Here is a 24,262-nt window from a genome sequence, read left to right on the forward strand (position 1 = left end):
GTCAAGGGCATCTACATATAGAGGAGCTCTGGCTTTAAGTCACATCTTTATTCAAATGAACTAGCCAATCTAACATACAACCAGCAGACAATTTAAAAAAAAAAAGATTCCAGAATGAATAAACAGAACAGCCCTCAATTTTCACGCAATACTACATTTCCTTCAACTTCAAATAAATTGTGGAGAAATTTGTCGCTTGATCCCAAATGAGTGCACAATCTAACTTTATGAACCTGGAAACAAAAGACAACACACTCTATCCATCTGAAAAAGAATGAAGTTTGTGTTTTTACAGTTCATCCAAAGCAAGTGAAAAGAAAAAAAATACATACCTAGCTTTAATCACTAAATAATCTGTTAAAATTTACTGGCACAGATTAGTTGGGCAATGCAGGAAAGATGCAACTTTAGTGAGATCAAATCATTTATATGCATCAACCATGCGTGCGACATTATTAAGTGGAGTATTCCAACAGATTTTTGACAGACATGAGGAAAGCTAGCTAGATGTCTGGTACTGAGGCCCCGACATCATTAAGGTTTCCTGTGCCTTGGCAGAAAGTTAAAATATATTATGATACAACTTATTTGAGTGGGCGTCTGTTGGGAGAGGGGCCATCTCAGTATTCGTCTCCTGGTGCCTCCACCTTGTAGCCATTTTCACTGGAGCCATAGCCATCGGCCGATGGCACTGACTGCTGGTCCATCATCATCCCATCCTGACTATACTCCTCCATGTGTGGCGGCGCTCCTCCTTCATCCTCATTGCCCATGTCATCTTGGGGACCCATGTCATCTCGTAGGGAGCTGTGGCGCTCTTCTCTACGGTCCCCCCTGTCTCTCTCCCCCCGCTCCCTCTTGTGCTCCCTGTCTCTGTCCCGGTCTCCCCTGCGTCTATCTCTGTCCCTGTGACTACGCCTGCGGTCCCTGTCCCTTTCTCTGTCCCTGTCTCTACGCTCCTCCATGCCCTCACCTACTTCTCCTTCATGTTCCTCCAGCATCCGCTCCCCACCCTCGGGGGCGGCGTCTCCCTGGCTGACCTCCTCCCCATCCAGCCCCTTGCCTCTCTCCCTGTCTCTCTTGCGATCCCGGCTCCTGCTCCTTCTCTTCCGTTCTCGACTCCTCTCCCTACTTCTGCTGTCTCCTGCTGCTCCCCCACGGTCCCTCTCCCGCTCTCGACGGCGGCTACTACTGCTGCTGTCCTCCCCTCCAATCTGTCTGTCTCTCTCCCTCTCTCGCTCCCGGGAACGGGTACGTCGACGCCGTTCGCGGGATCGGGACCTTCTGCGGTCTCTGTCCTTGTCCCGGTCGCGCTCCCGGCTGCGCTCCCTCCGCTCTCCACGGTCCCGATCACTATGAGCAGTCAAAACAAAGTGAGGACTGTTATACTCAGCAGTACTCAATAACATACCAAACAATGCATCTCTGAAAGTACTCACCCTCCCAAGGGACGATCATCATATCGTGATGCATCATCTCGGCCAGAGTGCTTAATGTTTACGTCAGCTCCACCTCTCCTTGTGCCACCCAATCCACCACCTAGTTATGAACAACAAGCGAAACATAAGATCAAGTCAAATTACGTTTAGTTTGGACTTCCAGACTACACTTGTTACTAAAGCAATCAGGCTGTGTTCAGAAAGAGCACTGCAAACATCACTATGTCAAAAAACACATAAGGCTTCTTTGGTGTGGTTGCATAGCTACAGTTAATATAAATTAACCCAGATCAGAAACATAGACAGTGGGTATGAACCAGGGATGGCCATGAGTACAAGAGAACTTAATATGGACATCAAACCTGTTCAACATTTACAGGGTGCCCACACATTTTCACAGACAAAGTATCAAAAACTTTCCATAATATTTTTTTTCCTAATTGCTCTGTGTTTTTCCGTAACATCATCCAATTCAGCTCTATTTAAACATAATTTTAGCAAGGTGGTATACATGAAGGGAGAGACAGAACGCAGGGAGAAAATGAAAGCATGTACATGATGGTAAACATAATGTCACACATCACTTTACATCATTACATGCCCATTCTTACATTAGATTTTTGTTATGAGTGCTCTATGATAGTTTGATATGAATAGAGATGTACCGATACCACTTTTTCCTTCCCCATACTGATTCCAATCCCTGAACCTTAGGTATCTGCCGATACCGAGTACCAATCTGATACCAGCGTGTAAACTAAAAACTGATGGGATATGAATTGTTTTATGTCTCAACTCCTAAAATTATGTAAAATATTAAGAAATAAATACGTAGTATATAGTAGAATGAATGCCATAAAACTTTTTTTTATTATCATCAAGTGTTTGACACAGATCAAGACACAGATTAAAGTGCAGCCACACAATTTGGTAAAAATAAAGACATTTTAAAGGCTACAGTAGAATGTAGGGCTGCACAATATTGAAATAAACTGACATTGCAATTTTTTTTTTTGCAATATATATTGCGATATTAAAAAATACAAGAATTTTCACCAGACTTAAAGTAAGAAAATTAAAAAATAGTGGTGGGGCTTTTACTCACCACAACTGCAGAGGCTACCAGCTTCATTTGAAACAGACTACATTATAAACAGGCCGTTATTGATTATTTGCTCTGTATCTTTTTATTTTTACTTTTTAGCCGCTCCTGTTGTCTTTATAAAGTTAACACATCGTGCCATCATTTCAAACTCAATACTTCCTAAACTTGTTTCAAATTAAAAGCCCCTTATAACCTCAGCTGAGAGAATCCCTCCAAAGGCTTTTATTGTGAAACATTTGTAGGAACTCAGTGACTCAGTGAACTACGAAATCAGTGACTTTTATGTTTATGTATGGTACTTCAAATGTAGCTCCTGCCATCTGCTGGCGCTTTTTAGGTGACAACAATTCAGCTGGCACATGAACAGACACAGTGACTGGCCACCGGCCAACAGGCGTCCCGCCAGGCCAAAAAAACCTTTTTTTTTTAAATGCCCAAATTAATGCGTAATATTCATTTATTCAGAAATCAGTGATTTGCCTTTGTGGGACCTCTGTGTGGCACTGTCCTGAAACCTAATTTATGTGCTCTTGTTTCAGTTTAGTTCAGTGTGAGAGTCTTTACTGCATTTTGTGTAATTTATGGGCTCCTCCCCATTTCAACAAGGGCGGGGCTTCACCCATCCACAAACATGCCTAGTAGTAGAGTACAGGAGAAGAGACAGGTGAGTGAATATTACTCAAGTCAACAACTTGCTACATTACGAGCAACAATGTTGACTGCCCCAAATGTCTGAAAACCAAGCTAATGTATCTTTTTTTTTTTTTTTTTTAAATGCACCGGCCAACATGAATTTGTGACAGTGGTGAAGATCCAAGCAGCTCTGCTGCCGACAGGACAGAAGGCAGTCTTAGCCAGAGCATTAGCAGCTCTGATCACAAAAAGGCTTTGATCCATTTTAGCTGTCAGAGAGAAAACACTCCTGACTCTATAGGACTGATATTGGTGAGGTTAGGTGCAAAAGTAAATAAAATTGTGAAAAATGTTCTTGTTAAGCCATGTATTACTGGAGTCAATATAATCAATAACAACAGTGATTAGAAACTAGTGATTTACACCCCTCATGAGCCTATCCAGCACTACAAAGCAATCAACCAAGGGGGAAACACTGAATCTCAACACAAAAGACAAAGCAGGTACCACAGGCTCATGGTTCAGGCTGCGTTCAGCACTGTCTCTTAGTTCTGGTTGCGTTTAATATATTTTCTTGGTTGAGGGACTGTTAGTCTTGGGTGAAGACTTGCTTTTTACAGAGCGCTGAAACTCAACATAAAAAAAAGGAAGCTTACCTAGCCTACGAGGGTGCCATCCTTTCACAGTGCGTCCTCGTTCCACGTCCACCAGCACTCTTCTGCCATCAATCTTCTTCCCATCTGCATGCTTGTAGGCAGCTGGAGAAGACGAATGGGGAGAGGGAAGACAGGGGTGAGATGGGAGTACAGCTGCATCAATGTGGCCAAGGAAACAAACAGTGCATTATTATACTGACCAGGAGCAGGTGAGGCCGAGATGGCTGCTCTCTGGGTAAAAGCCGAAGGATAATGGGAGCAGACTTCCTTCCACCCGATGAATGATTGATAAAGTATGTTACACTTTAAACTGCATCATTTAAATACTCAGCTTCACTTTTTGTCTACATTAAATAGCAGTGTATTGGAGCAATGTAAAGTCGTCCAGGTTGTCTTAAGGATAATCATGTGGATTTAACTGCTGCTCAAATCAGCCCCTCTGGGATGTTGTGATCACAACAATTAATGCAAACTCTGCAAATCCCTGTGAATTCTGCGCGACCTTGCAATTTGTCCAAATACAGAACCTTTACCAAAACATCTGTCTTTTTAAAATGGGTAAAATCTCATTTCATTGAAGAGTTGCGTGCAGCACATCTATTTGTTTAACCCCTCTTTTCCCAGCTCTCCCTCTCGATTCATCATGAGACTACCGCTGTGGGAGTAAGAGCTCTTCGCCAAGGACAGAGTCAAGGCTTAGACAGACCTTCTGCATTTAACATCCACTTGGTCATGCAGATGCGGTTCTATTCAAAGTATACTCTGTCCACTTCAGCCCCAGGCAGTAAATGGGAGGGCCAGGTGTGAAAGTGAAACTAAACAATGCTGCTGGGCCTGGAGTGAAGGTCAAGTCAAATATCACATTTAAAACTAATGTGTGAGGCACCTGCGGCAGGGTCAAAAGCAGCGTTTTAGACTGAACTGGAGTGAGGAGCATGCGCAGTCGATGCGCTTGCTAAGCCTACAGTCCGTTTGGTCACAAAAATGCGCTGCACATTCACATGCGCACACATGGGAGGATGATGACATTTAAATCACACTAACCAAATCACTCACTCACACACACTCACACCTAGAGGGAGTAGAAAGAGAGCAGGTCACGGAGATGGCCCTTACACACTGCTTTGATTGTCAGCAATCAGCTGTTGCTGATCGCCCCCTCGCCATGATGGCCAGAAAACATGCTGTCACAGTGAAGCTGACCTTTTAGGCATTTGTGTAATTTTTTTGTAAAGTCACAGTGACCTCTGACAATCATAATCTAATCAGATTATTGTTTAGTCCAAGTGGACATTTGTGCCAAATTTGAAAAATTTCCCTCGAGGGTTTCTTCACATGCTGCACGTTCCCAAGAACGAGATGGACAGAAAACACAAAACCATAATGCCTCAGTCCATGGCTATTGCTGGCATGGCGGCAATAACATCTATGAACACGTCAACATGAATCGTATTTTTTTTTTTTTAGAAAAGCTACTATGAAATGAGACATCAGGCTTTAACAATCCCCAAAACAGCTCACGAAATCCTAGAGGGACTGTCATGTTTCCATAAAGTCTCTCACACAGGTTTGACAAATTTTAACACCTTGAACTACAGATCATGTGGCATACCGTTATAAATCACCTTTTCATTATACATTTATGATTTGCATTTGTATATTTTTTACGCACTGTGATAAGACAGTTGACAGTGTGGTTACACCTGCGACAACTAAGAATTTTTCTTACAGGTGAACTGTAACTTCTTTGACAATCTCAAAATTCTATCATTGCAGTAAAGCACACTCTGAATAACTGAAATCTATGCAGGACTGAAATCTATGGACTGAAGTCCAGACGATTGATTTTGACCTTTATTATTTAAATTCACAACTGTGCCCATAATAGCATCATACTGGTCAGGTAAATCAAATGTATCTTGCACTATTCACAGTATAGGATATGCAAACAAATAATATTCTGGCCATAGAATGTTTTGTGACAGCAGCTCCAATCTGCTGGAACCTTTTACCAGCTTTGTGAGGTCAACATGATGGAAGCAGCCAACAATGAAGGAGCTTTCATCAACCAGGGGTCTCCAGCATGTGACATAGCTTATTTCCTACCTCATGTACATTCAGACTTTATCCTACACTTTATCCCACCACACAATAGTCTTTTGATCCATCTTGAATGATGGAAGTGGACTTGGCGAGATCCAGGTGGCTCATCCTGGCTGCTACACTGGACTGATGAAGTGATGATCCCTGAGGGTAAAACTCTTAGGTCCAAGAAGAGGGCCTTACCAAAACCCACCAGTTATAGCATGGAGTCTGAGGGCCTTACCCAATCCTCACATTAACATTCTGAGGGTCTTACCAAACTCCCTCACTCATGTGCCTTATGACAGTCTCTGCACCAGTCTTAGGGTCTTACCAAAATCCTCCAGCACCAGAACACACATACCATCACAACACTACTACCGGGGGCCTTACCAGAACCCCTTCATTCACTGTGTTTACTTAGGATGACAACATCCCATCCAAATGATAGGGCCTTACCAAACCCCCACCAGTCCTACCAAAACTCACAAACTGGGAGAAGAAAAAAAAAAAAAACTGTAAATACAAAATAAAATAAAAAGAAATTTAAAAAAAAAAAAAATCAGGGCCACCATTCTTACAGAAGTTGCCTTACCACAACCCCAAACAACTCATGAGAAAAAAAATCTTTTTTTTTCTTCCCCCACTTAGAATTCGATGAAGTCATGTTCGCTGATACGTCTTCGATATAAAGTGGCTTGAAATATCAATAGTCCAGTGTCTAAACTTATTAACTTACATGTCATAAACTGAAACTGTAGGAATTCTCTCTTTAAAAAACCTTGACCTTACTTACTATTGTTATGACTTAATATGCAAGGCTAACTACTATCTACCTTTAGTTATGTAGTGAATAAATAATGTATGAATAGCCCATTCAGCTGAATTAAAGAAAATTTCCCTCATCTGCCATTTTTATTAAAGCCAGCTCAGACCTGTTAGTTTGGACAGTATTATGCATCAACCTCTCAGGTGAGATTTGAACTTTTTAGCAGTAAATGTTATGGTTAACTGTATAAAGATAAGTAGGCCCTACTGCCAGCCTTACAAAGTTTTACTCAGAAAATTGGCAGTTTGAGGAAAATGTGTTACAGTATCAACAGTATGGCAGTTGAGTTAACTGCCAGCTTCCATCATTTACAGTACAGGCCAAAAGTTTGGACACACCTTCTCATTCAATGCGTTTTCTTTATTTTCATGACTATTTACATTGTAGATTCTCACTGAAGGCATCAAAACTATGAATGAACACGTGGAGTTATGTACTTAACAAAAAAAGGTGAAATAACTGAAAACATGTTTTATATTCTAGTTTCTTCAAAATAGCCACCCTTTGCTCTGATTACTGCTTTGCACACTCTTGGCATTCTCTCCATGAGCTTCAAGAGGTAGTCACCTGAAATGGTTTCCACTTCACAGGTGTGCCTTATCAGGGTTAATTAGTGGAATTCCTTGCTTTATCAATGGGGTTGGGACCATCAGTTGTGTTGTGCAGAAGTCAGGTTAATACACAGCCGACAGCCCTATTGGACAACTGTTAAAATTCATATTATGGCAAGAACCAATCAGCTAACTAAAGAAAAACGAGGGGCCATCATTACTTTAAGAAATGAAGGTCAGTCAGTCCGGAAAATTGCAAAAACTTTAAATGTGTCCCTAAGTGGAGTCGCAAAAACCATCAAGCGCTACAACGAAACTGGCACACATGAGGACCGAAGGAAAGGAAGACCAAGAGTCACCTGTGCTTCTGAGGATAAGTTCATCCGAGTCACCAGCCTCAGAAATCGCAAGTTAACAGCAGCTCAGATCAGAGACCAGATGAATGCCACACAGAGTTCTAGCAGCAGACCCATCTCTAGAACAACTGTTAAGAGGAGACTGCGCGAATCAGGTCTTCATGGTCAAATAGCTGCTAGGAAACCACTGCTAAGGAGAGGCAACAAGCAGAAGAGATTTGTTTGGGCCAAGAAACACAAGGAATGGACATTAGACCAGTGGAAATCTGTGCTTTGGTCTGATGAGTCCAAATTTGAGATCTTTGGTTCCAACCGCTGTGTCTTTGTGAGACGCAGAAAAGGTGAACGGATGGATTCCACATGCCTGGTTCCCACTGTGAAGCATGGAGGAGGAGGTATGATGGTGTGGGGGTGTTTTGCTGGTGACACTGTTGGGGATTTATTCAAAATTGAAGGCACACTGAACCAGCATGGCTACCACAGCATCCTGCAGCGACATGCCATCCCATCCGGTTTGCGTTTAGTTGGACGATCATTTATTTTTCAACAGGACAATGACCCCAAACACACCTCCAGGCTGTGTAAGGGCTATTTGACCAAGAAGGAGAGTGATGGAGTGCTGCGGCAGATGACCTGGCCTCCACAGTCACCGGACCTGAACCCAATCGAGATGGTTTGGGGTGAGCTGGACCGCAGAGTGAAGGCAAAGGGGCCAACAAGTGCTAAACACCTCTGGGAACTCCTTCAAGACTGTTGGAAAACCATTTCAGGTGACTACCTCTTGAAGCTCATGGAGAGAATGCCAAGAGTGTGCAAAGCAGTAATCAGAGCAAAGGGTGGCTATTTTGAAGAAACTAGAATATAAAACATGTTTTCAGTTATTTCACCCTTTTTTTGTTAAGTACATAACTCCACATGTGTTCATTCATAGTTTTGATGCCTTCAGTGAGAATCTACAATGTAAATAGTCATGAAAATAAAGAAAACGCATTGAATGAGAAGGTGTGTCCAAACTTTTGGCCTGTACTGTACATCTTGCAGTGCCTTTATGATTAGCACTGATATATAGCAGAGCACAAGCCTAACAACATGATGGGGCGATATGATCACTTTCCAATGTTACCATTCACACTGAATCTAGCATTGATGGCGGAAATGGCACTCCTCCTACTCATGTGAAAGTGGGTAGTGCATCTAGTCTGCAGTGTACAGGCCGCATGATGGAACAAAAATAAATAAATAACTGAAGACCAGAAATACTGTTCCTCGGTTATATTCTGCACACCAGTCAAGTTGCAGTTACAGTTAACATCCAAGTCTGTGGAAACATGGATGCTTCACAAATATCCTCCCCCCGGCAGCAGAGAAGAGCTATACAGTTCAGCTCAGTTTGGAGGTGGACACCCAAGATTAGCGTCACCAATGAAGTATCTGACCAAATGTCTCTGTAATCAATTCATCCTATGGTCCAAAAGGATGCAGTGTTTCCCCTACCATTATATTAGAGGGGCGCCCCGCCCCCCCTTGAAGGTCAGGTTAATTTTATTTAATTATATTTTCTAAATAGCGCCAGATCACAACAGAAGTCATTTAAGGTTACCTGTCCTATAGAACAGGTCTATACCTTGTCCTTTTATTAAACAAACTAAATAGCCTTATGTTATTTATCTTATTTACACGACGGCATGTCATTTCTGTCTCTACATGGTCGCGCCATCTACAATTCTCTTCTAATCTCTGTTCTGCCTCTATGCGCGCGCACGCCCACGCCCAGCTATGTCATTGCTATTGCTAAGCATGAGCCTTGAGCAACCTGAGGAGGCTTTGACATAAGGGCAGAATCATTGGGAAACACTCTATACACTAGTGGTCAGGGGTGCGTTCAATGGTCAAAGCCTAAGATCCAAACAGTAGTAATTGCACTGAAAGCTCTTCAGGGCTTGCAAAAAAGATGCTTTACCCATTGAACGTAGCTCCTCTTCCCTATGTAGGAGATGGAGGGTGGAAAGAAATCTTACCCATCATACAAACCCATTATACCAACCATATACTGAGCTGTGGTAGTAGGGTGTAGATGTATCATAACCATCATCATCTGCCAGCCAGCTCTGGCCAATAGCCATCACAGATTGGCGGCTGCAGTGGCAATGAGAACAACACACAGTTAATATACTGTTTAGCCCCACATCCCCCCTCAGTTCACCCCCTGCTTGGACTACATGTTTGCTGTGATTCAGCAACTCTGGTCTTGAAGAGCCGATCACACTAATATCCTAGAATGGTGTCACTGTGTTAGATGGCACCATTCCCTTGTCTAATGAGACAGTACTCCATTATTCACTGTAGGATCACCACCGGCTTAAAATCTCTTGCTAGTGTGGTGAATTGAACTAATCTCACCATGACCAGGGTTGAAGACCACCAATAAAAACAAACAAGCGCAATAGCTAAGTCATACACAACATGGAGTTCCATAGTTGCTGACACATTTCTAGCAAAAAAAAACCCCACTCAGTGCTTGGTGACCTTGTGCTTACCATTACAGTCCAACCAGGAGAGCTGCTCTTCCACAGAGCTACAACGCCTAACAGTTAAAAGACAATGTGCCCTTTGACAGGAAAAATGTTCAGTTTGACAGGTGAAAGACACAGTTCTACCTCTTGTTCCTCACACTTTTCCCAGGATGCCCCACTGAATCAAGTGGTTGCCCTCCTCAAGCAGACTATTGACTGATGTCAACTGATGACACGCATCAAACACAGACACACATCACACAACCACCACATTTGGATTTCAACATGCAAATTGCAGAACACGTTAAGAGTACTCTGATACCTCTGATTGCATACACATCCACTTTCTCATTAGGTAATAGTCATCCTCCTAAAGTGTGAGAGAATGTTGCCACCCCAGTATCATCACCAAAATATCTATATAAAATTAAGGACAAGGTACCAACTGAAGAACCATCCTGCATGTCACAGAGATCAGTCTTCATGAATATGTGAAGAGAGAAAGAATGAATTTTGGTTTAGTAATCTACATTGGTACTCACAGTGCATATCGCGCTCATGCTCATACTCAATGAATGCATAGCCCCGTGGCTTTCCCGTCCTCTTGTTGTAGACTATGTAAATCTGGAAAAAACAAGGATGGAGACATTGGTTGACAGTGGAATCATCACAATACAAACAGACCTGCCAAACTTCAATATATTTTCAGGCCACATCAACTGTGTTTGTATGCATATATCACAGTGTCATGCGATCCAAAGCCACAAACTTCAATCAGACAGTCTGACACATTTAACAAAAAATGAGAAATATGCTTCATACGTGCGCTATTTATTGCAGGTCAGTCATGCTTAACTACTGGGGAACTGCCCATTGGTCCGACAGCCCATTGGTCCGACTATATTAAACCCATTGTTTCGAAGTCCGTTCCGAAATCATCATGATGCCCTGTGGTTAAGGTCTGGTTAGGTTTAGGCACAAAAACCACTTGGTTAGGGTTAGGAAAAGATCATGGTGTGGGTTAAAATGAAAAAGAAAGTGACAAACACATAAGTTGTGAGCCTGCTTCGCCTCAAGCCTTTCCCAACTGACCCAGAGCCGGTCGTGGTGCACCGTCAAGGCAGAAATACGCCCGCCGGGAGCCGTTCAGCACCGCGGACCGTCGGACTAATGGGATGTTGGACCAATGGGCTGTCGGACCAATGACATGGACCCAACTACTGCTAGTTATATTATTTATTGCAAGTCAGCTACACAGACACTATGCTACACTTAGGGCTGGGCGGTATGACCTAAAATTCATATCATGGTATAAATCGAATCCCTTCACGGTAACGGTATATATCGCGGTATAAATTTAAGTGTAAAAGTTATAATAGAAGTGTTTCTGAATGGGTTTTGTAGTCCCTTAGCAAAGCTAAATTGATAAAAAAAAACAACAATAACAAAAGCAAAGATATAATGTATTTTTCAGAGCATTTATTGTGCAGAATGCAGATCTCAAAATTAAAACCCAGTACTCTATGGTGCAAAATGTCCCCTGGGATCTATATCAAAAGGTAAGTTCCTTCTTTTAGCAAAATCCTAAATGACTGAGTTGTGTTTTTCCACCTGGACCTTTATGCTCTGCCATTTCTCCACTAATCATCAGGCTGTAACCTGTGACAGGCTGCTATGATACCACAACTATCACACATTCACATATGCCGTTTTTTGTGGAGCCCCTAGCATCACATAGGTTTACATTACCAAAGGTTTATGACAAACTCTCTTGCCGAAAACCAACTCCCGTGTGCGCACGGCGAGAGAGGAGAGGGAGAGACGCTGTGCTGCTGCCAGAGGAGACACTGAATGAGTTCCCTCTGAGCGGTTAAGTCGCTAAAAGAGTCTGAGAAGTCCGGGGCTGTTCTTAAGACATTAACTCACGCACTCCAGCAACACATGTTGCACGTGCTACGCTAAATCACGGACGTGAACCAGCTCCTCTTGCTCCACTGTCTCTGTGCTCGCAGCCATTTTCACACTGAGGCAGGGGCGATGATGTCATCGACGATAGGACGGTAGAGCGCAAATCTCTACCGTGGGCCAAATTTATATCATTTCTACCGTCTACCGCATATACCGTGCAGCCCTAGCTACACTGAACAGTTATTTTTCCAGTGACTTGCATATTTTTATAATTTTTACATGGTCATCATTCCTGACCATTTGCAGTGTTTCTTGTAATCCTTTTCCAGCAAAAGTGGTGTGTGTACACAGGCTTTTTTTTAAACACGGGTAAATTGCTAAAACCAGGCAACAGACTTCTTTCCCATATCAAGTAGAGGAGTATGCCTTTCTATTTTGTTTAACTGGTGTATCATGTTAGCACGGCCACTCTGTGTTTATTTTCTATCACAAGTTCAAGAATCTTTATTACGTTTTACATTATAAAACCGTGCGTTTTCTGTTTTAAAAATTAACATTACAAACATAGGAACGTACCAAGTAGGCTACACACCCATCTTTTAGTTGGTTACATCTCCAGTGTGATCCCAAGTGCACAGCTGATAATTCAGTGTTTCATATGCATGATGTAACATAAGTGTGTATTCAACAGATTTTGATAGCTGGCCGCTTGTTTGTTGTTGGGACATGGTGTCATTATGTTACATTCTGGTTCGGTCAGGTGTTTGGTTTAATATCAAACCAGTGTGAACATTTTTAAGACCTCCAGGCCCTGCAGGTAGGCAGGGATACAGTACCTGTACTGAGATTTTAACCAATAGGGCTTCAGATCATAGAAACAGAGGGTGAAATTAAAGGACTGTACTCTTATTGTAAGCATGTGAACAGATCTATACAAATGAGAAACAGCAGCTAAACTTACCCGTTTGATGGGGCCATAGACCTCAAACTCACGACGAAGCTTGGACTCTGTAGTATCATAGTTCTACAGCAATGACAGAATAAAATTAGACATCAACAAAATAATCCCATTAGCTGTCTCTTCAGGCCTGATGTAAGGACACTTGAAACAAATTAATGTGTGATTTTAACATACCACTCGTGCAACAAACAATGTCTTGAAGGCATCTCCTTGTGCATTGGGGTCATTATGAGGGTCCCCTGATATAATGCAAATATGAAAGCAGAATTAGTTTAAGCCAGGAAACCATATCCAGTAAAAAGAGCTTGCAGTGTACAGTATGTCACTGTGAAAACTTACATAGCTTGAGTTCTGTCTCCACCACTGCTTGCCTCCTCTCAATTTTCTCTCGCCTCTACAAAAGCAAAACATTTAGCAGGTAAGGGTCAAACCTCAACAACCACTCAGTAAGGGCTCTCTGTAAATGGCAAAGCTCAGGAAAATGCTAGTGCTGGTTTAGAATTACTGTCCCAGTCTGCTGCTAGCATTGTGCACATACTTCGGAAGGTGATGAAATAATAGCACAGAAGCTCCGCAGTCTGATCTAAGATGGCAAACTCTTTATTGCCTCCCACAGTGTCAACAGCTTCACTCCTTCCGTTCTTAAATTTCACAATAAAATCCCTACACTACATCACTTCTTACCATTGGGAACTTATTCACATGCTGAGATTGTGGAAATGAGTTGTTCAATATATTAAAATAACTGTCTTCATATTTTGCTCTGGCTGCCTCTTTACATTTGTATTCAACAAAATACCTTATTATCTGTATGAAATGTATTAAAAACTTGTATATGTGACACAAAAAACCGCAAATTATTATTTTGGCTAATAAAAAACATGCCTGGAAATTTTTTTTTTAATCTACCAGCCCCCTTGGTCAGTGAGTCAAACAGTGAATTTCACACACTGCCTGTAAGTATGAGCACACATGTTGTTTTATGTTCAGCATGTCCAGTTAAATGAATGGTTTAGGATAATATCACACTCATGGTACCTAATTCAATTATATACCCTTTTAGGGTCTACGTCACAATGACTTAAATCTGTTAGCTGGAGGCAAAACACGACAGTGTTTACTTATTCAAGTAACACTTGCGGTCCCGGAGAGTGAGTGACCTGACATGGCGTGTTAGTGAATTCAGTCTCATGCTCTACACTAAAATGAGAGCTAGAGCTTAGATTCTCTGCCCGAGCCCGACTCGACCTGTGTTTTCTATCACAAGTTCAAGTTCAAGAATCTTTATTCCATTTTACATTATAAAACCGTGTGTTTTCTGTTTTTAAAAATTAACATTACAAACACAGGAACGTACCAAGATAGATAGATAGCCTTTATTGTCCCATGGGGAAATTTGTTGTCACAATCTGTCACATTTGGATACACAAAACACTGCCAACAAACACCATGCACAAACACCACCAAACATTGAACAACATATGAATACACACACACAATGCAAAAACACCACCAGACATTGAACAACCAACACACATATCACACTCAGGAGGGCTGGGTCCATACAAGGTTATTGGGGGAGGTTATTGAGTGCAGAGATGGCAGACAGGACAAAGCTCTTGCTGAAGTGTGCCCGTCTCCACCTCAGGGTCCTGTATCTGCGCCCAGACGGCAGCAGTGTGAAGTGTGGGTTGAGAGGGTGATCTGAGTCATTAGTTATTGTTCGTGCGAGACGTGTGACAGCTCGGTGGTTGAGCTCTGTGAGGTTGGGTGTGGGATGGTTTATGATTTTGGATGCGGTGTGTTATTTTTGTTAGTTTGTTCCCGTTAGTGGTGGACAGTATGTTGTAGAAACAGGGGGAACAGTACAGAAAGATGGGTTGAATGACACTGGTGTACAGTAGTGACAGAAGGTGGGGGGCAACAGAGAGGGCACGGAGCTTGCGGATGACATGGAGTCTCTGCTGGGACCTTTTGTGAATGTCGGTGATGTGTTGATCAAATGTCAGTTTATTGACGCTACACACCCATCTTTTTAGTTGGTTACATCTCCAGTGTGATCCCGAGTGCACAGCTGATAATTCAATGTTTCGTATACATGATGTAACATAAGTGTGTATTCAATAGATTCAATAGATTTAGACAGTTGGCCGCTTGTTTGCTATTGGGACACAGTGTCACTGTTTCATTGGCCACGCACATGTGAGTTGTTGGCAGTGACAACGTGTGTGTTGGCTTCGTTGGGTGTACCAAGTGCAGCGCGATGCTGGTATATGACAGCAAAAAGACGGGGGGCTCGACACTTCAGAGGCACATGACGAAGGCTTGCCATGGAAAGAAAGACAAGAGTCAGCCTTCAGTGTCCACAGTCATATCCTTAAGGAAAAATGTCGGGTTTAAACCAGGCTCGGGCTCATAATTACAGTTAAAGGGACAAGCCGGGCCCGGACAGAACATGCACAGGCTCGGACGGGGTCGGGCTGGATTGTTTGGGCCCGATCTAAACTCTGTTGATCGAAGAATCAACATTGTACCAATGGTATAGGCTCTGCGGAGAATTGTACCCTACGCTAGGGATGGGCAGCACAAGCAAAAACACTATTCGAAAATCATGGCAACTATTCGACGATTTTTCGAATAATCGCCATTTGGGCTCCACTGACTGCGTACGGAAGCGACACGTAGAGAAGCCAGCGGGATTGTTTACCGTTTGCTGAGCCGAGAGGTTGCATGTAGGCTGCATGAAATGTTAAAGCATTTTCCACCTAAGTTATTACATGTATTTGAGTTATCTACAGGTTTACTGTACTGTCATCTACTCGCTTTCAAATGTCCGCCACGGACATTTACACAATGTCACGGATAAACATGGGTAAATGCATGAAAAAAAAATCATCACATATCACCTCTGATAATGGTTTATTAATTTAAAAACACATTGTGCTCGTGTAGCACACTATTTCATGTAGTTTTTATCTGCTGGAGGGTCGCGTAGGGGAGCGTAGCGCGACAAAAATAGAAGAGCCGCGTAAAATAGAGTTGTTGCGCGACAGCCGGGGGTTGTCACGCTGCTCCCGTTGCCGGGGGACCCGCTGTAATTGATTAACAGGGGGGTGAGCTGCTACGGGACTTGCGCTGCAGACGTGTCGCGCCGCTGAGCCCGGCCGTACGGTCCCTCGCCGCCTCCTGCGTGCCTCGCTCTCAAATGACTGTGGATACTTGTTGTAGATTTGTGATACGCAAGCTTTGCCTCACAGAGTTTGCACTGCACCTCAATTTCGTTTATTTTGTTGAAGTTGTTCCACACGGAACTTTTTGATGACTGTAGTAGTCTCTGCATGTTTCTCTTGTTTGTAGAAGAGCATCAAACTAGCTGGTAGCCCATCTCACACCACTGTAGCAATCCTATACTGTCCTCGTGCGGTTAGGAGCTGAATTGCATGTCAAATAAAGGGGGGAAATAAGACGGCGAATAGTAATAGTCGCATTAAAAAAAAATCGATTTTTCAAAATAAAACGACTATTCGAAAATTGTGACCCATCCCTACCCTACGCTGCAGCCTGACATGCACATCCCCAGAGACGTAACTGCATGTCGCAGCAACACAGACCTGTTTATTTTATAAGCTGGAAACCATTTGCCTCAGTGGAAACAAAGCTTTTACTTGTTTATATTTCATAGATAAAAAATTGTGAAAACAACAATGCCCCCACAAAATAGCATTTTAAATCCTGTGTGTGATTTATCCTGGCTTCACATAAGTAGAAGAGAAGTCTGCTAGCCCCTAGGCTAATTTATAAAACGTAAGCTGTTATAAGCCTATGTTAATAACATTAGCATATGTATATGTGGGGAAAACCTGTCTAGTATAACACAGTTGTTTTGTTGATGAACCCTGTGAGTTGTACTGGGGCTGAATTTTGTAACTTCACCTTTGTTAAATGTTGCTGTTGTCCCCAGGTACATATAAATAGAGGACAACTCTGCTAGCTGCTAGACTAATTTTTACAATGGAAAATGCCAAAAAGGCTTTTACTAATAATGTTAGCACATTGTATTTATGAGGAAAATGTGTCCAGTAAAAGACAAGTGTTTGTCTGTGTATCCTACAAGTTATACTGTAGCCAATTTGTGTACTTGTGTTTGAGCCTGTCGCTATTAAGCCATGTTTAATGTGTTTTAGGTGTATTTTGAATCAGTCAAATTTTACAGCACATCACAGAAACCCCATTGCCAACTAGTGTTTTGGAGGTGCAGGGTGACAGACACACTGCCACGCAAGCAGAAATGCTAACAACAGCGTAGACCACCAAGATGGGCTCTCTGTAGAGCCATTGCACAACTATAAATCCGCTTTAAGCTTTCCACTAAGAATAAGGTTTATTACCAAGTCAGTTTTCACTTACAAGGAAATCAGCCTTGGTGTTTGGTACATTCAATATACATATAGTAAACATATTAAGGGGGAAATAAAATTAAAGGCAAAGAACTGCAACAGTCAGGAACATAAATATAGTATGGAAAAATTACAATACAACATGAAAAAGATACTATAAAAATATTACAATGTCACAAATATTTACTATATAGCTCTTTCAGCTGTTGTGTTTGAGGAGTAATTTCAGCATTGTGCTATGTAGTTGACTGAATATGCTTTGTTTTTAAAAATTAATGTGTAGTTCTAAGACAAATAAATGTTAGTTCCGTTATTATTTAAGAACACCACACGAGAGCAGGATTGGGACAGAACAGGATTTTTTTGTGGAGTGGGATGAGACAGGAGTGAAAATCTACCTATGAAGGATGTGCACATGCTCAAAGGGGTCTGGTGGGAGGGGCTTAGGACAGAGGGGGAGAGCTGCAGGGAAAAGGTGTCTTTTCCAGATTTCTTCCTACCCCAGCTTTTAAATCTGAAAACAAATGCTGGCTATGAGTGAGTTTCAACACAGCACTTAAATTATGTCAAAGCCAAAAGTGGTAACGCTAAATTATTGTTTCTGTCCCACAAAGGGATGCCATAACTGATTTCAGACTTGTTTTAAGAGAGAATAATATTCAATAAGTAGCTCCTTCATCCAAGTGTTTGCTGACCATGATCAATCCAAGCGTCTATTTATACACTGTCAGTGAAACTACAATTTGACCATGCTACAACATATAGTTATACAACAGCCAAGGATTTGTTTTATATTAAATGTTCAGGGTGTAGGATTTTAGGGGGATATATTGGCACAAATGGAATACAATACCATTTTGTGTTTTCTTTAGGGTATAATCATCTGAAAATAAAAACTGTTTTGTTCTAATTACCACAAAATGAACCTTTTGTATCTACGTAGGGAGCTGGGGCCTCATTTATAAAAGAGTGCTAAGGATTCATACTAAAAATTGACGTGCGCCCAAAAGCTGAAAATGGCGTGCGCCAAAAAATAATCTGATTTATAAAACCGTGCGCACGCACACTTGCACGCAATGTTCTCTTTATAAATCACAGACCTCCTGGAGTTGTGCGCACCCAGATCAGCCTCATATTCCGCCCTCTACACGCTCTAGTTCAACCATAAATGGTCATGCAAATCACCTCATGAATGCGATCTGCAAATAATAAGCCGGCATGTGAGTGTTCTCTCGTTGTGAGTCATGGCAACAGGTGTGAGAAACAAACCAAAAATGGAATTTCTCCGAGACTGAGCTAGAGACCCTTTAACGAGAAGTGGAGGACTGAAGAAAGATTTTATTTGCTGGCCATAGCAGCGGGATCACTAATAAAAGAAAGCGAAAAAAAAGTGGCAACACATCAACGCTGCTGATGCTGTCTGCTATATCTGTGGGACTGCACGGACAGTGACAGAGAAAAAAAAAAGTGGTCTGATCTAAAGGTACACCAAATATTTCTACTCCTTTACCAACATGTAGTTAATGTGTTGCTTTTAAATTTGAGGATGTTTGACATTGCGACATAAAGAATCATATTTATTAAAGGTGGAGGCAAAAGGGAGTATGTGCCAGTGCCATCTTGTGCAATTACACACGAGGGTCACCGCAGTATTTATATGTTTATGGCAATTAGTCTGATCAGACTCCCGGCCTGAATTACAGCATGAACCAGTGGCATCCCTGTCCCAAAATACAACATGTAATTTGAAATACAATTCAAAGATGAAAGTGTAATAGGCGAACATGTTTCTTCATGCCGGTTTTGTCATGGACAGCAAATGTCTAAGTAGGGTTGATGAAATGAGTGTAACCGTTGTGCTTCATGGCTGTATTTCGAGACATGATAAATGCACTGGAAATATTTAGCTAAATAAATATATTCCATGCAGTCGCACTGTCCTCTCCCCCTCCTGCGTTCACAGAGTGGACAATGAGACATTAGAGGCAGTGTGGATTAAATACGTATTTAGAAAGAATTTCAATTCAGGATTTGAGTTGGATTTTACAACGTTTTTATGAAACAATTATCACTCACTCCAAGCGCAGAATAAGGCTGCTGGATTTAATTTCAATGATAACGTGGATCTAAGGTGGATATAGTGTGACATTAAATTTGTGTGAGACGTCAATAAAAATCTGACTCCACTTCTCCACCTCGCCATCTGCGTCGCCACTTCCTAGTGTCTCCAAAATGTGCACACGCATGACTTACAGGTGCGCACATTCTCCCACCAAGTTTATTTTTATAAATCACAACCTTTGCGTGGGAAGTGGCGTACGCCACTTTCAAGCCCCGTTTTGTGCTTAAGAAAGCTTTATAAATGAGGCCCCAGGTCTCAATTTATGGATACTGCCATATTGCACTACCATGTTTAAGTTATCAGACAAAACATCAGCAGTCACTGTGCAAGCAGGCCATCTATGACATGCCAGACACAGTAGGAGACAGAGATTTGTAATGTGATAATGCTTTATGCAGTGTTTTACCTGTTTTAATCACCTGGTTCATTTGTTTTGGGGAGACCTCTGTGGATAATTCAGCTCCCTGAAAAGAATGTCTTAAGTGGCCATTGTTTACATTTGCAATCCGCACAGCAAGCTGCCACTAAAATCCCCATAAATCTTACACACTGGCCCTTCAAGTGACTTCTGTTGTGTTCTGTTTTTGTCTCATTTTGAATACAGCACCAGGCACAGTCTTATAGGGAGTCAAATACAAAGGCTCGTGTAGCAGCCCAAATCAGAACTAGCATCTTCACAGATGGAAGAGAGGAGTCTTAAAATGCCCCTTTTAAGCACATGTCAAGGTCCTTCATTTCATCTCACCTTTCTCTCCAGACGCTCCTCCCTAGTCTCGGCTCTTGTTGGTGGAGGAGCATCTCTAGGATCCTGATCACAAAAGGAAAGATTAATTCAGAAAACATGGGAAATGTGGCGCAGAAGAAGAAATGTTAACATAAATGAAAGCAAACAAATATTTCAGAAGGTTTAATATTCACCTCGAAATGTCTGATGAACGGAGCAATGCCACTGTAAGGTTGGTTGTGATGTTTCTCGTGGGGCAACTTCTCCAGCTGAGGCAGGAAGGGTATCGGGTCCCGCGGTGCAAAGAGGGCCAGCAAATTCGGGGGTAAAAACTGCGTCATCTTTCACCTGAATTACCAATATCACGTACAAGTGTTACTATAACAAATATCTGACATGCTGCAAAAATCTACTAGTAATGTTTAAAAGCAAGCCAACACCAAGAGTGGAAGCTCCCAAGACAGTTAACGTTAGCTTGATGTGCCAAATGTTTGTCTTCATTAAAACGACTTCCCCACAGCATGTCCCCACTTTGCACACGTTTGATAACTTGACCAAACATAATTCTTTAATGTTATATACAAACAGTGTGACCGCTACAATAATAATAATTATAATAATAAAATTTGCTAACCGTTATCACTCCAGCTATCATCTCTACAGTGTAGCGTTGAGACTTTAGTGGAGCTTTTTATATTAGCCATCAAGCTAACAATGCTAACAAGGAGCCTCAGCGGGATTCTTACCTTCTCTCCTTCACCGTTTTCACAAAGTCAGACCATGAACCAAAGCAAGATGCGCCTCATATACATATAGGTCCCCTAGACCAACTTACTCTCACATAAGCGGACAAACACTTAGTTAAGGCGGTCTGCTCAACGTGCCCGGGCCGTGCGGAGACAAAACAGTGAAATGTGTGCAACCTGCTGCTTCTGTTCTGAAGAAATAAAATGGCCGGATGCCGTAAAACGACAACAACTGACGTAAACCGCGGCGGCGACAATCATTCCTGGGGTACGTCCCAAGGCTACGGTCGGAAAGTCCCTCCTATCGTCTATTCCTAACCACTTTTCCTTGACCTCGGTGGGAAACGTCACGAGGTCAAGGAAAGATGAGTAGGAGAATTCATAAGGACTTAGGAAAAGAGAACCGCGGAGCTGAGAGAATCCGACCGCACTTACGCTGGGCTACGTCATCATACGACGGCGGATGTCAGGGACGTAGGTCGACCGGTGAAACTACAGTCAAAGAGCATGGACAAAGAGCATGGATACCAAGAGGTGAAGCTCAATAGAACGCCCCATAGCAACAGAGTCGCCCATGGTTTCGTCCTACCGCCGCCATTTTGGACTGTCAGCAGACCCGCTTACATACAAAAACACACAGACAAACTATGCTGACAGTGCTACTCACCTCGTGATAGCTTGGTCACAGCTGCTTTTTCACGTTTTTGTAAAGCAAAATATAGACTTAAAAGAAAACGAAGAAAAACGGCCGAGATGGCATCTCTACATATTACATCCACTTATGAGAAGATTAACTTAATTACTCCTTCAAAATCACCCCATAAGCCAATCTACCAAAAAATAAAAAAAATCAATATTTTAACTAGAAACACATTAATGGCGACGTATATATATACATATATATGAATTCTTACATGTCGGGATCCTACGGTGGAAGGCCAGGTGCGGGGTGTTCCACTGATAGTTGTTGCAGTTAATTGGGTGTGAATGCTGCAAGCATTCACAACCTATGTTCTTCTACTACCAAAATTCTTTATTTTTCTTCTTCTTATTATTATTCTTCCGCCGCGTTTTTCAACATCAATTATCTTCAACATACTTCAACCGATTCAAACCAGTCAAACTTCTTCAGATTCAGCTTCATTAGGACATTATCGGAAACTTTCAAATTTTTCCATAACCTTCATATTTTCCCGGGAATTCAACGTTAAAATTCCGACTTCTATTAAAGCGGATGGAGCAAAAACGGTTGGACCTCTACTAGTTCTACAAACTTCAACCGATTAAAACCGTTCAAACATGAAAACGTTCAGCTGAATTAGGACATTCACGGATGTATTCACTTTTTTCCTAAAATTCATACTTTCCGAGATACTTCCGATTTTTCCCAAATCCTTTTCCCATTGGGAATGCATTACGGAATCCTCAAAAATCTAAAAAATTCACCTTTTTTCAAACTGTGACTACCCATTCATACTTTCAGCTAGAAACTCCATTCAAAATGGAAAATATTCATCATTTTGCTGACATTTTACATATGATTCAACTTTTCAATCCCATTCAAACTTTCAAAAATATTCAGCGTTTTCTGAAACTTTGTTATAATGGAAGTCAATGAGAAAATCCTTCAAACTCACTCATCTTCACCCACACATCACGAATTCATACATTGACGTAGAAACTCCATTCCAACTCTCAAATGTTGACGCTGTTGTCGACTTTCAGGAACTAATTCAAATTTTCAATATCTCTTTTAATTTTTCTACAAAGTCAGTTTAAAATTTTTAAAAAAAAGTTAAAAAAAGTTTTAAAAGTTTTCAGCCCTTCCCAGACTTTATAATGGGTGTGTATTGCGTGAGCTAGAGTGAGTGATGTCATCACTAGAGTGAAGAGCAGCTGAAAATTAATTAAGAAATTTTCTCTTCAACTCGCTCATACGGCCACAATTTTCACTGTACATACACAATTTATACCACAAAACGTAGGAAAATTTGTCCTGCTCACAGAAATGTTGACATGGAATCTGTCACACATACACATTTTTGCTGAGCGGCTCCAAAGCGAAGGGAGCGCCGATTTTTTTCTCATTCACTCCCATGTAATCTGAGAGGAGAAATTTCTGGAAACAGCTGAGGTGAAACACATTTGTAACTTGCTCTGGTGACCCCATTTTGGACTCGAGAAATATAAAACTCGACACATGCGTTCACAAGAAGTGGCTGTCTCTCACAATCACTTTATTTTCATGATGGGACCAACGGTTTGGGTATGGGAAGAACTTGTTCGAGGAGTGAAAACCCATTAAAAACAGCCTTTGCTCATCTGCTCTCTCATGAGCTGTCTGTGTGTGCCCCTCAAGTGCAGGCAAGTCAGGAATCGCCATGGCAACGGCTGCACACACAGACACACACACACAGCCCTCTACTCATACTTGAATTTTCTCTTCAACTTGCTCATACGGCCACAATTTTCACTGTACATACACTTTATACCACAAAACGTAGGAAAATTTGTCCTGCTCACAGAAATGTTGACATGGAATCTGTCACATGTACACATTTTTGCTGAGCGGCTCCAAAGCAAAGGGAGCGCCGATTTTTTTCTCATTCACTCCCATGTAATCTGAGAGGAGAAATTTCTGGAAACAGCTGAGGTGCAACACATTTGTAACTCACTCTGGTGACTCCATTTTGGACTCGAGAAATATAAAACACAACACGTACGTTCACGAGAAGTGGCTGTCTCTCACAATCACTTTATTTTCATGATGGGACCAACGCTTTGGGTATGCGAAGAATTTGTTCGAGGAGTTAAATCTCCTCTAAAAGAGCTCTCTTCTCTGTGTTCTGTCTGTCTCTCTCTGCTCTTCTGCCAGGTGCACCTAGTTTATTACCATGGCAACCGCTGTGCCACACAAACTCACAGAAACATGATGTGTGTGTGTGTCTACATCTTACATGCAGACATGACAGGGGCACAATCTCCATTTTAACCCTTTAGTTGCCAGAGTTATTTGAGGAAAATATTCATTTCAACATTTCAAAAGGCTTTCGCATGAAAGTGGTTAGAGATAAAGGCATACTGTAAATGAGAAAACTATTCATCATGACCCAAAGTTTGTGATGGGAGTAAATTAACTCATCTAATTTGCATATCGTGGCGTCACTAGTCGGCGGCCATATTGGATTTCATAAATCTCAGTAAAACAGCATTTTGAACATGTTTACACAGTACATTTCT

At 41.8% G+C, this 24,262-nt stretch overlaps 1 protein-coding gene across 1 annotated transcript; it reads right to left on the reverse strand.

Moving 5' to 3' along the window:
- Positions 1-27: 27 nt before the first annotated feature.
- snrnp70 (small nuclear ribonucleoprotein 70 (U1)) lies at positions 28-21,241 on the reverse strand. Its single transcript, XM_033645093.2, has 10 exons — positions 21,023-21,241; positions 20,471-20,624; positions 20,298-20,360; positions 13,373-13,427; positions 13,208-13,272; positions 13,034-13,096; positions 10,707-10,788; positions 3,834-3,935; positions 1,440-1,539; positions 28-1,353 (listed from the first exon to the last, which is right to left on the reverse strand). The coding sequence occupies exons 2-10, from the start codon at positions 20,615-20,617 to the stop codon at positions 621-623; spliced, it is 1,410 nt and encodes a 469-aa protein (XP_033500984.1). The 5' UTR covers positions 20,618-20,624; positions 21,023-21,241; the 3' UTR covers positions 28-620.
- Between the last annotated feature and the right edge of the window lie 3,021 nt (positions 21,242-24,262).

Source organism: Epinephelus lanceolatus, chromosome 18 (assembly GCF_041903045.1).
Source record: "Epinephelus lanceolatus isolate andai-2023 chromosome 18, ASM4190304v1, whole genome shotgun sequence".
In the NCBI taxonomy this organism is placed as follows: domain Eukaryota; kingdom Metazoa; phylum Chordata; class Actinopteri; order Perciformes; family Serranidae; genus Epinephelus; species Epinephelus lanceolatus.